The following is a 16,513-nucleotide window of genomic DNA, read 5'->3' as shown; positions in this document are numbered from 1 at the left end:
AGTATGTTAAACATGGCCCGAAAGAGACATTTGAATTCAACAATTTATCCGCTTTTCCTTGTCAAGGTAAATATTCTAGCCACTTCTAACTGATAACTTCCAAGAAAAATCACGTCATTTCAATTATGAATTCGAGAAAATATCTGATTAGGTGCCATGAACAAAGCAAGTGCCAAGAAAGATAACAACAAAAATGGCCCGTGTGTGTGGAAAAGGACAGTGTCTTTCAAGATGTATATACAACTGAATGCACGACTGGTTCTAAGCTAACCAATAACAGTTAAGAATACAGCCCTCAAGCATTCATACTGCAGTTAACATCTTCCCTTTAGCGCTTCTTAGGGAATTCTGCCGTATATATCCTGAGATGTTGTTCAACAGTTGGTCAATCATGACATAGGAATAGCTAGTTTAGGGCAATCCCTGATAATGGATTTCTGCAGAGGTGGCAAATTAGTGCCAATGCTGACCAGCTTTGGTAAATCCCACAGCTGAACTGTATGTAAGCTTGGGAATAAACAATTATCTGATGTGATGCCCACAAACAAAGTTTCCAAGTTGTCACAGAATCTGACATTCAGGACCTCCAGATTTTCTAGCATGTGGCTTGAGGAAATAGCATGCTGACCTCCAGATAGTATGTATCCAAGCACCGGACACTCGCCAACTTCCAAAAGTTGTAGAGACGGCATAATGCACCCAATGCTTTTTAGTTTTGGTAGTTCCCACAATCGCAATCTTCGCAAGTTTGGTAGTTTGTGCCCTTCTACATCATTGTTAAACAAAGTCTTCAAATTCTCACAAAATCTGACATCCAGAATTTCAAGCTTTTGCAGGAAGTGGGATGAAATGCAAACCCTTGACAGCTTTGAGCAACAATCTAGATACAAGCACTTCAGATTCTGAAAGCTCCCAAACTGCAGGTCTCCACTGCATATGCTCTCTAAACTCAGAGCACTCGAGATCGACAAAATCTCAAGTGCTATCCCCAGTTCACTGCCATTTACCAAGTCATTCGTCTTGATTACAAACTCCAAATTTTCATATCCCTCAATCCAACGGCCTCTGATCATCCGGATGTTGTCAGCACCCAGATCAGATAATAATTTGCAAAACAAATTATCAAACATGAAGACATGCTCAGCATTATGAAGTACAGTCTCAGAACCCCAGGGAAAAGTGCTATGATGATGAATCTCCATCAACAGCCCTGATGATTTAGAGAAGTGCCTAGATACCTGATAAATATCTCTGAAAATCAATTCATCTTTGTGGAAAAGCAAGTCTTCTGCTCCATTTTTGCACCTCAATAGGATGAACAGAGATAAGTAAATGATTTGAGGTAGTATCCAATAAAGAAGGATTGCTGCCCAGGAATTCAACAAATAGTGAATCATTATACGATATCAAAGCTCTGCTAGTATTTGATACCATTCCATCAACAATGGAAAAGGACCAATGTAATTCACTCGGCTTTTGGTGCCAACTAGTTACCTTGTTGCTATCAGCTGCTTGAATATTTTTCTTTTTACTGGGCAAAGCAAGACACTGCAGCTGAGTCAATTTTGAGATTCCACAAGGGAGATTTTCTACTGGAGATATGTGAAGCATCTCGAGGTTTTCAAAGTCTTTCAACGTTGAACAATCATTAAGCAAAAGAGTACGCAGGTTGCTTAAATTTTCTAACAATGGCAGTTGCGTTATTGTTGTCTGTGAAACATCAAGAGTCTCAAGGTTGTGATGCACTTCTAAGGGTGGAAGAGCCTCTAGTTGTTGACAGGCCCTTAAAAACAGATGCTTCAGGCCTTTGAGATTTGATAAGCTGGGTAGCTGTTCAATTAAGGTCTCAGAGAGGTTTAGATACTGAAGTTTACTCATATGCTCAATGAAATCAACTCTTTCAATTGATATAACACCACTCAAATTTAGCTCCTCAAGATTTGAGAGGGAGTTGAGGTCTGGTAAGCGTTCAATCTTAGCATTGGAGAGGATAAGTCGCCGAAGGCGAGGTAGATGCTGAAAAGATACATCTTCTATCATGGTCAAAGCTTGGCAGTCTGATAAATCAAGCTCTTCCAGCTTTCTCGAATCCAAGCTTGCAGCTTCTCCAGATTCAAACAACCTGAAAGTAACAGCTGATGGAGGTTTTTTAGAGCAGAAAGGCATGGCAGATCTTTGACTTTTGTTTTTGACAGGTTGAGAACTTGAAGTTTTTCTAAACAATCAAAGAACTTTGCTTCGATTTTGACAAGATTACAGGCACCTGAAAAGTCAAGTATCTCTAGCTCTTTGGGAGATTCAACACAGTTCATATATTTTATCTCAGAACACGAACTCAAATAAAACTCACAAGGTTTGCTGATGTTAAATGGTACGCAAGGAATCGCAGTTCTAGATAAGTCAAGGATCTTCAGACTGCTATTACTTTCAAATGATTTGTCCTGGAAATCCATTATCGCTGACCGTGAAATATTGAGAACTTGCAGATTAGTTAGAGACTGAATGCTGGGCAGTCTATCCATGTTGCGACAACCACTAACTGATAGACAATGATGGAGCCAAGGGGGGCAGAAGGGGGCCATGGCCCCCCTAAGTTTTGAAAATTTTAATTCATAATATGTAAATATATGTATAAGTTAAAGGTAGCCCCCTAATTTTTTACAATTTTAATTTATATTATGAGAGCTTATATATATATATATATATATATATCTGTGTGTGTATATGAATTAGCCACCTTTTGATTTAATTTTTTCTTCAAAAAAAAGTTATTTATTTTTTATTGTACTAATTATTTAACATTCAAAAAATTAAACATATAATTTGGTAATCCATAGTAAATTGACCCAATTTGATGTATTATAATGAAAGACTCAATTCATAATTATCAATGGGCTAAAATAAAAATAATTACTTTATTAGTCCATATACAAATATACACCTTAGCCTAATTGATAAAAAATTTAAAATTAGTGATCTATCCTCTTGTTGACTCATATACAAATAATTACTTGAAAGCTTGGTGAAAACAAGAAATTGAGTGATACATCCTGTTATTGGCAGATTGATTATATTTGTTCTCACTCTTTCTGTATTAACTGCAACTATAGAACGTACATTTTCAATTGTGAATATAATCAAAACAAGATAAAAGATAATTTCTTGAATGATTGTCTAACAATGTACATAAAAAAAAAAGGATGATCAAAATTTTGCACCGATTCAATTATAGATGAATTTAGTTCTATGAAAGAACGTAAATCTCAATTTACTTTTAATAAAAGAGGATGAAATTTCAAGGTATATTAACATAACTTTTATCTTTTTTTTAATTGAAAATAATTATATTTATATTACATAGTTATATTTTTGTTTTTGCACAGGTGACATATTGGAGCATCTTCTCATAATGTACAACTTAAGTGGTTTGTGATGTTATAAGATATTTAATCAAATGCTATTTCTTATCTTAATTTTAGTTCTGACTATGCTACATATTTATGAAATAGATATATCTTTATAATTAAAATTAATATTTGATATTTTAAGATGTCATATATTTAAATAAATAAAAATTAGTTTGAACATAACATATTAAGATAATTTTGATCGAAAAAATTTTGGCCCCCCCAAGGAAAAAATCCTGGCTCCGTCACTGCTGATAGATGAGTAAGCTCATTGGTTTCATGAAGAATAGGCAAAGATTTGATCATGGTGTTTGAAAGATTTAACGTTTGAAGTTTCGGCAATGATTTCAAGTTCTTTTCTGGAAAAGTAGGCAAGGAGGCAGCACCAGAAAGATCAACAACCATAAGTTTTTCACACTTCTTCAGACTCTTCAACTCTGTCAAATGAGACAAGCCCTTCAGAATGAGCCAGCGCAGTTCTGTAAGGTCATAAAAAGATTTAGGCAAGACTTTAATCTGAAGGTCAGAGAAGTGGAGGGTACGAACTTGGGTCATTTGCTGAAAAAAGTTATCTGGTATACTTTCTATCAAGCCAGAACCAGATACTTCAAGGACAGTTAATGTCGTTAGTTCTCCAATTTCATCAATCTTTTCTAAGAAATCACAGTCCCTGAGCACAAGGACGTTCAGTTTTTTCAAGCAGCAGAAGCAACGAGGCAATGATTTAATTCTGAGGCTGAAAAGACCCAGAATTTGCAGTTCCTGATTGTTCGGTAGGAGACTATTCGGATCTTCCCCGCTGAGACAGTTCCCGTCCAGTAAAAGTACTTTTGATTGCTGCACTTTTTCATGATTGACTAGTGTTCTGATCACACCATCCATCAAAGTGACTTTTCCAATGCCATGCCAATCATTACTATTCACAACAACATTGGCCAACCCCAGATTAGCTATTCCACCATATCCCTGACGATGATAGTTAATAAGTACGGTTCCTCTAACCATTTGGAGGAAATCATCACCTACTTCTTTCAGCATTTGACAGTGCATAAGCTGTATCAAAACACGGTGCCCCTCCTCATAAGCCTCCTTAAGACTGTTAAAAGGACTAAGATATCCTTCTAGTATCCAGTATGATATCAGCTCACCGTAGTGAACAGATCCATGGTCAAGGAAGAAATGGCTGCCCTGCCAAGAAAGGTCAACTAAAATACGATCTGACACCCCTCCGTATCCACTTGAGAGCAACAGGGTGTAATTGTAGTCATCACCACCCCATGCTTCTTCCAAAGCCTGTTGCAGATCCTGCACTTTGGAATCATGTTGATGGTAATTTAGTAGGTTTGCTAGCAAGGCTACTTCTCCAGGTGTAAGACCTTCTTTTTTATCGATGAAGTTTTCAACTAAAATTTCAACACCTGAAATTTCAAAAACTTTTGCCACAGCCCATTGCTTTAACAAAGAAATTGACATTTCTGGAGTTAGACGTTTCATGTCAATCACTTCCTTATCCCCCCGAGTTTGGTGCCTCATATCTTCATTCCTAGAAGTTATTAGCACCTTAAGTTTTTGCTGTCCATCTCTATCAGCAACTTCTATTGACGGCTGGCAGGCATTCTGCCGGATAAACTGAAGGACTTCTTCTAAGTCTTGATCCCCTTCTTTCATTTTGTTTCCTTCATCATCCAAAATTACAAGTATCCCTTGAAGAACATTACTAGCTGAAAGTTTTTTCTGCACCTTTCCTTTCAAGTCATCCAAGGTTTCCTCCTTACCATTGTCATTCTGTACCTGCTCGATATCATCAATTTCCAGCTCCGCAGAAGTCGAAAGTAGAGACAACTGATGAGCAATATGCTCATAGAGAGACATCTCATCATGCCTAACACTCAATGAAATCCAAAGCATAATGTCAACTCTTTCATTTGTGACTGCGAGGAGACCAACTTTTCTTGCCATCCATGTTTTTCCAGTTCCTGATTTCCCAGAAAGAACAATGGTGGACACATTTCGTTCCATGAGAAGTTCAAGAATTCTTGTTACTTCCTGTTCCACGCTATTCTGGTCCATTGCCAACGTGCCACTCCAAAACACCTGTATTATGGTGCAAATGGTTACACATTCCAGCAAGAAGGAAAGAAATTGTAATACTATTAAAATCAAAACTGGCTATGGCATGAACTTTTGTTAGGAATGAAGCATAAAAATTATCACAATGCATGACCAACTGGTACCGTAATTTGTCCACCAAATACTTGAAAACATGCAAACATATATGCGCACATCAACATAAAGTATGAGTTCATTAGCTTATAAATGTAATCTTGGTTTTTCTTTATGTGCACATGTGCCTTTCTGTTAGCCATTGATCTATTATGGATATGCCCACCATCAATTCCTCAACAACGTCATAGGTCTTGCTACCTCAACCTTGCCCAGAGACATAACAACTGTGCACCGTCTTCGTTATAGCTTCCAATGAATGCCAGATCTCTATCTATTATCCATATCTAATAGAAAATAGAAGTTTTTCTAAGAAAATTGTTATAGGATAATAGATGAAGCAAAGTGGTGAGAAACGTATCAACTGCTTAAACACAAGAAGCTTAATATGTAAAGGCTAAAACTAGTGATGAAAAACAATGCAAAGAGGACATTTCCACAAGCTCATGGATTCTAGATACAACAGTCCAAATATCTAAAACAAGCGACTTCATGGCTCTAAGGAAAGTAATGCAGGAGATACAAACAAGTGCTACAAGAAGATTTACACGGTTAATAATAAATTCTACAGTTGAAATTGCCACCATTAACAACTGAAAGTCCATGATCCCAGAATATAACAGCACTCTCTGAAGATCAAGACCGATAAATGTGACCAATATCGACTACATCTACAACAATGCGTTGGATGGAGATTAAACGAAGATTGAGATGAGTAATGGCCATCGGACAAACTAATCCAGACCACTCCTCCTCCAATTAAACCTTTCACACCGACACAGTCAAAACACACATAAGTTCTAGTTAAAATTTTCTCAGCTTAAATCTTTACTGATTTTCATAAGTTTCACAAGAATTTTTTACATTTGAACCAAATTAATCTCCCACCAGGTTTTCAATATAACAAGATTCTCAGCTACGGGGTAAAGGACAGTAGATTTTATTTTCCATTAAAGACTAACTTCTTCCAGTTAAATTTCACACCTCTTGGGATCATATTCTAGAGCAAGTTATTTTCTACCCAACATCACAATAGTTATTCAATGTCAAAAAGATCCTTCTGTATCCAGGCAACAATTAACAGCATAATATTGTTACATATCATATAGAAAACTCTGAACTTTCTGCAAAAGGGCATGGAACTTCCCAATGCATTACTGGAATTATCTTTTACATGAGCATTAGATCGTTGTCAGCTTATTGGCAGGCTGAAAATCAACATAACTTCCCAATGCGTGAGAAAAAGAAGTGGACACTTACTGGGGTGTTTTTTGGCAGGTTACTTTATCTCAGAATTTTCTTGTAGCTGACATTTAAGATGTCAAGAAATTGAGGCTGGACATCATGTTGTTACGTCGCACCTTTCCAATGCTTAGGTGTTGATAGCTGTGCGGTTGCCTTTTCTTGAGGCTAATTTTTGTTTAGTGCATAGTATTTTGTTGAAACGATAGAGAAAGATTAAGCCTTGGGGTGGCTTGTTTAGGCAATTTATTCATAGTTTTGTTGTGGTGATGCGACATTTGGCTAGAAAACCCAAAGAATACCTCTATCAGAGTACTTTTTAAGTTTTTTTTTTTAATAAGATTCTTTGGCTTCATTTAATTCTACAATTGTTTCAAATTCTTTGGCATTGACGTCTTCTGTAATCTGCTTGGGCCTGAAGAAATTGGAAAAATTATTTCTTTCGAGTTGCTAACATAAATTAACATCTATCAGTTAAAATTCACTGATATGATGCACAGATGTTAGAGGTCTTAGATTGTAGTGCCACTGAATGTGAGTATGTCCTATTTATATGTTATTTCTGAATTATTAGATGTAACTGTTGCTATTAGGGGTGCAAACGAATGAGTCAAGTCGAGTTCAAGTTGTGGATTACTTGAACTTGACCTAAAATATTTGAGTTTTCAAATTCAAACTCAACTAAATTTGGTTCAATTGAATTCAACCAAGGTTAAGTAATATAGATTAGTAATTTATATAATTTTAGGCAAGGGTTATAATCAACATTTTACATATAAAAAATTATCCAACATATATAAAGTGTGACGAGATTTTGAGTATAGTTTTTCCCATCCCTCTTCCTGGCTTTAGAGCAAAATCTTTGACAAGCTTTCGAGCTTAGCATATAAAGTTTGAGCTTGAACTTGTTGACATACAAACTCGGCTCATATGTGGTCAACACGAGTTAGAATTTGAGTTTTGATTACACAAGTTGGTGAGCAGTTTGATTGAACTCGGTTCTTTTTGCACCTTAATTGCAATGTTGTTGAGTTATAATTCGCATATATACTTATCCCACCAATGGGCTTAATTATAATCATCTATAAAGAGGAATGAAAATGGTGCGACATGAGAAATATATATTTCCTCATTTTCCTATCAGAGATAATTATACTCAGTTAAGTAATGTTTGTGATCCATAATTGTTCTTTTTTTTTCCTTTCAGATGACGTGTGGCTACAAGCATTATATTGTTGCTTGGAAAAATAATCTTAGGTTTTGTTGTTTAAAATCACTTATGCATGACAGGTTGTCGAAGCCTGTGCAATAATAAAACCTGCTCAAACTAAAAGTAATTTCTGTAGATAGCGGTGAGCAGGGTCGAATCCACAGGGACTGGGAGTAATTGTTCCTTTTCAAATTCACGGTGACAAGGGGGGTGTTTTTATCTCAGGGGTGACAATTTAAGCAATTCAACTAAAATCTAAGAAACTACTAAAAATTAAATAACAAATTACTAAAAGCAAATGAGTGATAATTAAGAATCTAGCCAAGAAATAACTTCAGCAATGGTGCACCTAATTGATCATCGATAAGCAAAGGCAATTCCAATTATTTATCAATAAATAGGTTATAACTACCAAACAAGCGATGGCAATCAACCCCTCCTTACTGTGTCGGTGACCAAGGTACGCCCGTTAATCACTGCTCTAATTGAGAAATAATCCTAGGTACGCCCGTAGAATTTAATTCCCCAATTGCCTTACGTATTAGAGGAGCCCTATTCTAACCAAATAACACACTACCAGGGTTATTTTAGATTAGCCCGCGTATCCCCCTGACACGAATCTAATCGTGCCAGTTGTCACTATTTTGAGGTAATTAAACAATTACGGATTTAATACCCCAATTGACAGTAGATTACCAAACCAATTAATTATCCGGATCCAAGACAATCAACTAATTAAATAATCATAAGCATAGTAATTAGGGAATACACGAATACCAATAAATAAAAGGGAAAGATTAAATTAAATCGATCTCACAATTTACAGGTGACCCAAAGCATCCGTCGTTTCTTGACTAGAACGAGGGGATTAGCTCATATTGGATGAACTAAGCCCGCGGGAAATTCCAGCAAAAGTCACGGCCATTGTATGCATTTCAAGAGCCGCAATTCGTCAAACATTTGGAAAGCGAATGTAAGGCACGGGTAACAATTGAAGCTTTCTAATTGTTCCTAGCAATCGTGAAGCAAATTCGCTCCAGAAGTACAATAAGGAATAGTCAAAGAAAGTGGGCTTCCATTCCTTTCTCCTGTCATGCGTGTCCAGCAGCCAAAATGAAAAACTACTATAAACTACAAAGGAAAAAGTCTAGAGCTAAGCTCCCTGCCATGCGCAGGAGCTCTTTGGTCAACAAAGTCCAACAAGGAAAGCAAAAGTCAAGCTTCTCTACTCAGCCAAAGACCCTCCAGACTAAGCATAAAAGCCACCCTTTCCTCTCTGAAGCATTCTACTCTAATGCCTCGCCATTGTGCGGCGGCTCTCCTCCGAGAGGAAGAAAATTTGAGACCCCAAAGAAGACTTCGGCCTCCTCCTTTTAATGCTGCCTGCGGGCCAATTACCAAGAAGGGTTGTGGTTTGATATTCCAAAAATGTCCCTAGATGCCTGCTACTTGAACTCTTTCTTGATAACTGTCAAATTGGCCTTGATTGTGATATTTTTGTTCTACTCCCTGAAATAAATATAAATTACGAAAAATGAGTAGAATCTAATAATTAATTCACATCAAGTCAGGTAATAGGGGAAATTAATAATAAAATAAATGACAAAATTGCAACCTATCAATTCCCCCCACACCTAAACCATGCTTGTCCTCAAGCATAAGAACAGTAAACAGATACCGAAATTTGATAACGGCTGTTGCTCTATCTATCATATTGCCAAGATATCAAGAAAAATAATAATCAAGCATCAATGGTCAAGTCCAAGAAACATCACTCCGGTTAGCTTCTAAACCACAAATTTCTCCAATTTCAGGTTAACTAATCTAAGAAAAAGGAATGACGTGCAACATTTATCAGCAAATGGTCCAACTATTAACCAAAATCTCAACATTAAATCCATAATTCGGCAAGCTGACTTTTATTACACACTAACACAACCTTCACTTTTTTTTCACATTTTTCTACTTTTCTCTCTTTTTTTTTTTTTTTTCTTCTTTTTTTTTAATAGTAACAAAAGACTTAGTCGCTAGCCATTTGAGCCTTTTGACGCGAACTCCAACATTGGCCAGATGAAGGAGCCTGGTTACTCAGCTTCTATCGCCACGTGACCACGTACTCATAGCAATTACTACTTTTTGACGCGAGAATCAACACTTTTAGGTGCAGATCCCCGGTTACTCAGTAGTAACTAATAGCGGAGTACAGTCAAATTTATTCATAGCTAAAAATCACAAAAACTCAATATAACACAAGAACCAAAAGAAAACTTGCATCAGCTAGCCTCATTTTCAAACATGGAGAACTAAAGTTAATAACCGGACCAATTCACTAAAAATGCCAACAATCATTCCCTATGCCTAAGAAAGTTAACCAAAAATTATAAGAGTAAAACAATTATTGATATTCACCAAAGAGATGTTCTTGAATTCAACCACATTAACTTGATACCCTTTTATTATTAAAATTGGCAATAGTAGAAACAGAGACAATAATCCAACATCAAACCTTGGCATGCACTTACGAGCCAATCACTAAAAAGAAAAAAAAAATGAACGAGAGGTGGACAAATAACAAACTAAAAATAAAGAACTAGTATAGCTGTCCCCCCCACACCTAGATCCTACATTGTCCTCAATGGAGGGATTAAAGCAATTAAAGCGAAGAGGGCAACGAAACTTCCCTCACGAGTGGCCAAAGGATAGGAGGGAACAGTGGAAGGAAGCCGAGCTCTGAGACATCCTTGCCACTTGGCGGGTGATGTTCGTCATTCGTTCATCTACGTTGTGAACCTGTGCTTGTAAGTGGCGCCACTCACCATTGACGCCAATTATCACCCCAAACAACAAAAGACAGAATATCCAACAAAGATAGCAATCACCAACGCACATTCATAGTCACCGGTGTTCCCCAACTCAACAATTAAAAGCAAACACGGGCCACCCAAGCCCAAATATGGTCAACAAAGCAACAGTTGCACTCCAAAACTAACAACCAGCAATTATTATCAACAACTAGAAACTAGCAAGGTCACGTCAATAAGCACAGGGGCTACCCAAATCAGTCAGTCAACAAGCAAACTCGGGCCATCCATACTCTCAACAAATGCATTCTAAAATTTCAACAAATATCTCCAGAAATTTCAACAAATGCTATAGCAGATCAAAGCAGTAGTAAAGCAATAGCCCCAAGTATGTACTAATCCACCAGTTGGGAACCCCGGCCGCTGAGGTCACAAACAATGGTCCCAAAATAGCAATATTAACCAATCACCAGGATGTCTTCCATAATTAATAAATGCTACCAATCTCACAAGTAAAACAAGCGGCCAGATATTCCAATTCAACATGCAAAAGCAGAATCAAATCGCCCAAATGTCACTAGACAGTTGCAGTATTTCAGCTCACCCAAAATCCCAACAAATGGCTCCAGTTGGCCAATAAAAGTCGCAACTCAAAATTATTAATTTCAATGATAACAGCTCAGGGATTGGACAATGATCACTTGGTCAACTAAATAGAAGTATGCAATTGAGGTCCAATTACCTCACCAGTACCACTGGTGTAGTAAACTGTGGAAAAGAAATCACACACTACCACTAGCCGGCCACCGATAAACCAAAATAACAACTATCAATGCCAACAATTGAGAATTTCAACAATCAAAACACAGGCAGAGCTGCCGTCCTAATTAGCAAAAGAAAATTTCACAACACCAGCCCACCCAATGTAGTCAAATCGTAACAAGGGCCCCAATAATATGGCATACCAGTGACAGCATTTCAGAAATTGAACAATTACAACCCAATCACAAAACCTCAGCAGTTAACCAGGTGGCCAATCGAACGAAATGAAGAAATTAGGGGGGGCAACTTCCAATTACCTCCACCGTAGGTAGTAGCCAGACGAAATGGGACAGTAGTGGGTGTCAGTTGTGCCGGAATCGCGTGAGGGGTTGCGGCGGTGTCGATGAAAACAGCGGCGGTCAACGGTGGAGCAGGAGCGAGCGGCGCGCTATGGAGGTGAAGATGGCGGTGGAGCGCCCAAGGTGGGCCGCGGCTGGCGACAGAGAGCCGCGCTCTGGTGGAGCGCTGGGGTCGCGGGCGGCGGCTGGTTGCGGACAGTGGAGGCGATGTGGTGGACGGCACTGTCTGACGGGCGGCGATGCGGGCTGGTGGAGGTCCGCTGAGTGGCGGCGGTGGACCAGAGAGAAGAGAGATGGGAGAGCTGCGGAGGTAGGCTGCTGCGTGATGGGGGTTGCGGCACAAGTGGGCGGCGGGCAACAGAGAGGGAGCAGGGGAGGAAGAAAGAAGAAAGAAGAAAGAAGAAGAAGAAAGAAAGAAAAAAAGAAAGAAAGAAAAGAAGGAAAAGAAAAAATTTTTTTCTACGGAAATCAATTTTTTTTAAAATTTTTTTTTTTTTGAATTTTGGAAACTAAAGCTACGTTGATAAGAAAAATTTTCTTTGTTTTTTTTTTTTTTTTTTTTTTTTTGAATCCTTACCTTTCCCGCGAACGTGACGCGGGCACGTCATGAGGGCAAGAAAGCTCTCAGAAGTTTCAGAATTTCTGATCGTGAGCTTCCTGCACGTCCCCACGCGGGCACGTCAAGAGGGCAGGAGAGCTCCCAGAAGTTTCAGAAATTTCTGATCGTGAGCTCCCTGCACATCACCACGCGGGCGCGTCATGACTGAAGGGCACCTATAAATCAGCAAAAACGAAAATTAACACCCAAAATCAGTCAAATTCAAGGAAAGCAGATTTAAACTATGACACGAAACCAATCAAGCAATTAAAAGAAACAATTGGGTTGCCTCCCAATGAGCGCCTTTCTTTAATGTCTTTGGCTAGACATGCTATGCTTGTTCACGGGGGATAAAATCTTGTGGCTCGTTTCAATGCTTCATCTTCAATATGATCCTGGTAACCCTCATAGATGGAGTAATCTTTGAGCACACGAGTTACGGGCTTCCATGGACTAGTAAATGGCGCTAAACAAGTCAACAATGATCTGCATTCTCCACTCACTCCTCCACCACACGCATTCATCGGTTCAAGATATTTTTCCATTGCCACTCTTAACTTATTCCTGTCATGAAATTTCAAATTTTCTGGTATAATAAAATCAATTTCAGTAACAGGAATTGAAGAAGAGGAATTAGGAAAATATTGATTAAGGAGTGGAGAAGATGTCACCGCATTTGGAAATTGTTCACTGGATTCATTCACTTGAATAATTTGATGTTGGAGTCTCATGTCTTCCGCTTCAACTTCCTTTTCAACTGTATCTTTGGATCCTCCTTCTTGAGACTCTTGCAGTTCCATATCACTTGTCAGGATAATTGCACTCTCACCTTTCTTAGAGTCATTGATGGTCTGTGAGGGCAAGTCTGACATGAATGACGATTGTTGAGACTCTTGCAGCTGAAAACTCATTGGCCCCTCTTCATAATTAACGTTAGAGTTATCCCACCATCCTTGATCATACCGGTTTGAATAAGGGTCATACCACGTTTGAGATCGAGGTGAAGAATCTCCAAATTTTTTTTTGAGATAGTCACTCAGGTAGTCTTGATATTCGGGGCACATACCGGTTGAATGATCCCTAGCATAACAAATTTCACAGGTTGCAGCAGCCATTCTTTCTCTAACAGAGTTTAGTGCCTCTGCATATGCAGACCTCACAAAAAAACTAGCCTCATTGCCTTCCCCGGAAATAAAATCCAGTATATCACCAAAATACGGAGTGTAAGAAGCCATAAACTAAATAAAAAAAATGTAAACAAGATGAATTGAAAAAGAAACAAATAACTAGCGCCAGTCCCCGGCAACGGCGCCAAAAATTGACAGGTTGTCGAAGCCTGTGCAATAATAAAACCTGCTCAAACTAAAAGTGATTTCTGTAGATAGCGGTGAGCAGGGTCGAATCCACAGGGACTGGGAGTAATTATTTCTTTTCAAGTTCACAGTGACAAGGGGGTGTTTTTGTGCAGAAGGTGACAATCAAAGAAATTCAAATAAAATCTAAGAAACTACTAAAAATTAAATAACAAATTACTAAAATCTAATGAGTGATAATTAAGGATCTAGCCAAGGAATAACTTCAGCAATGGTTCACCTAATTGATCATCGATAAGCAAAGGCAATCCCAATTATTTACTAATAAATAGGTTATAACTGCCAAACAAGCGATGACAGTCAACCCCTCCTTACTGTGTCGATGATTAAGGTACGCCCGTTAATCACTGCTCTAATTGAGAAATAATCCTAGGTACGCCCGTAGAATTTAATTCCCCAATTGCCTTACGTATTAGAGGAGCCCTATTCTAACCAAATAACACACTACCAGGGTTATTTTAGATTAGCCCGCGTATCCCCCTGACACGAATCTAATCGTGCCAGTTGTCACTATTTTGAGGTAATTAAACAATTACGGATTTAATACCCCAATTGACAGTAGATTACCAAACCAATTAATTATCCGGATCCAAGACAATCAACTAATTAAATAATCATAAGCATAGTAATTAGGGAATACACGAATACCAATAAATAAAAGGGAAAGATTAAATTAAATCGATCTCACAATTTACAGGTGACCCAAAGCATCCGTCGTTTCTTGACTAGAACGAGGGAATTAGCTCATATTGGATGAACTAAGCCCGCGGGAAATTCCAACAAAAGTCACGGCCATTGTATGCATTTCAAGAGCCGCAATTCGTCAAACACTTGGAAAGCGAATGTAAGGCACGGGTAACAATTGAAGCTTTCTAATTGTTCCTAGCAATCGTGAAGCAAATTCGCTCCAGAAGTACAATAAGGAATAGTCAAAGAAAGTGGGCTTCCATTCCTTTCTCCTGTCATGCGGGTCCAGCAGCCAAAATGAAAAACTACTATAAACTACAAAGGAAAAAGTCTAGAGCTAAGCTCCCTGCCATGCGCAGGAGCTCTTTGGTCAACAAAGTCCAACAAGGAAAGCAAAAGTCAAGCTTCTCTACTCAGCCAAAGACCCTCCAGACTAAGCATAAAAGCCACCCTTTCCTCTCTGAAGCATTCTACTCTAATGCCTCGCCATTGTGCGGCGGCTCTCCTCCGAGAGGAAGAAAATTTGAGACCCAAAGAAGACTTCGGCCTCCTCCTTTTAATGCTGCCTGCGGGCCAATTACCAAGAAGGGTTGTGGTTTGATATTCCAAAAATGTCCCTAGATGCCTGCTACTTGAACTCTTTCTTGATAACTGTCAAATTGGCTTTGATTGTGATATTTTTGTTCTACTCCCTGAAATAAATATAAATTACGAAAAATGAGTAGAATCTAAATATTAATTCACATCAAGTCAGGTAATAGGGGAAATTAATAATAAAATAAATGACAAAATTGCAACCTATCAATGCAAGTGATAAATTACTTGAAACTATCAGTAAACAGAACAAGTAATATTTTGTGAAATCACCCAAATCAAATAACATGACTTAATCCTTATTGTTTCTTTTTTTTTTTTTTTGCTTTGAGATGACATGCGGCTACAAGCATTAGCCTGTTGTTTCAAAAAATAAACTCAGGTTGTTGGCTAAAATCTTATCAAAGTGATAAGATACTTGAAACTATGATTAGTCGGAATATTCAGTGTAGACAAGTATGAATGAAAAATCTCCAATAGTCTCTTACTCTTCCAAAATCTCCAATTTTGGCCTAAGGTAAATGATGCTGCCATTATTCCAATTTTATTTCACAGCAATTTTTGTAAAGATGACAAAAATACTCCTTTCAATTTCAAGTCTAAGTTACAAATCAACTAGAGAAGGATAACTTTGACATTAAATAAAAAAAAAAAACTTTGACATAACAATATAAAATCTGGAAGTTGAACCTCCAGCAATGGGGTCAGCAACACTCCTCTTTGATGCATTGTTGAAATTTGAAATTTAGCTAGTAGAAATGGCAATGGAGGAATTTGGAAGCGGGGGAGTTGTCTTGGTATTGGGAATTAGTTGGAAGTGGGGAAGTTGTCTGTCTCTCTTTGGTAAAATTTGTATGGTTAATTCCACAATATGAGTATAGAGATTTGTTTCAATTAAGTTCAATTCTAGCCATGTAAATGCTATATCTATATTTATCTATATATAAAATGAAAAACGAAGAAACAAAAGGAAAAAGAACAACAATCCTTCAAAGAATAATTAGAAAGTTCTATACCTTATACATATAGTGGAAGTTAATAATTGCATTTTCATGCTTGAAATAACATTTCATTTGAACTTTTTAATCAATTATCTTTACCTTTCATTCTTATTGTATTTTATTAAATATTGAGTGGTTCGGATAGGAAAGGAAGATGGGGGAGTGCAATTACCAGTTATTAGGGGATTAAAACGAGATCTGTTGCATAAATTACGGAAATAATAAATTAACAAAAGGCAACACCAAAAAACTAGTG

At 37.8% G+C, this 16,513-nt stretch overlaps 1 protein-coding gene across 1 annotated transcript; it reads right to left on the bottom strand.

Annotated features, from left to right (window-relative positions):
• Positions 1-389: 389 nt before the first annotated feature.
• LOC113780108 (putative disease resistance protein At4g19050) lies at positions 390-5,477 on the bottom strand. Its single transcript, XM_027325926.1, has 3 exons — positions 3,733-5,477; positions 1,495-2,122; positions 390-1,238 (listed from the first exon to the last, which is right to left on the bottom strand). The coding sequence occupies exons 1-3, from the start codon at positions 5,475-5,477 to the stop codon at positions 390-392; spliced, it is 3,222 nt and encodes a 1,073-aa protein (XP_027181727.1).
• Between the last annotated feature and the right edge of the window lie 11,036 nt (positions 5,478-16,513).

This window comes from Coffea eugenioides, chromosome 8 (genome assembly GCF_003713205.1).
Source record: "Coffea eugenioides isolate CCC68of chromosome 8, Ceug_1.0, whole genome shotgun sequence".
NCBI classification, from domain to species: domain Eukaryota; kingdom Viridiplantae; phylum Streptophyta; class Magnoliopsida; order Gentianales; family Rubiaceae; genus Coffea; species Coffea eugenioides.
Note: the sequence above shows the minus strand (reverse complement) of the source record. Positions and strands in the feature narration are given on the sequence as shown.

What these genes read in the sequence shown, in the direction of transcription:
- LOC113780108 (XM_027325926.1), bottom strand. Translation starts at nt 5,477, where the DNA reads ATGGACCAGAATAGCGTGGAACAGGAAGTAACAAGAATTCTTGAACTT. An exon ending in TCATTGCCGAAACTTCAAAC is followed by an intron (nt 2,123 to 3,732) that starts GTTAAATCTTTC and finishes TGTTACTTTCAG; the next exon opens with GTTGTTTGAATCTGGAGAAG. An exon ending in AAGCAGCTGATAGCAACAAG is followed by an intron (nt 1,239 to 1,494) that starts GTAACTAGTTGG and finishes GATATTTATCAG; the next exon opens with GTATCTAGGCACTTCTCTAA.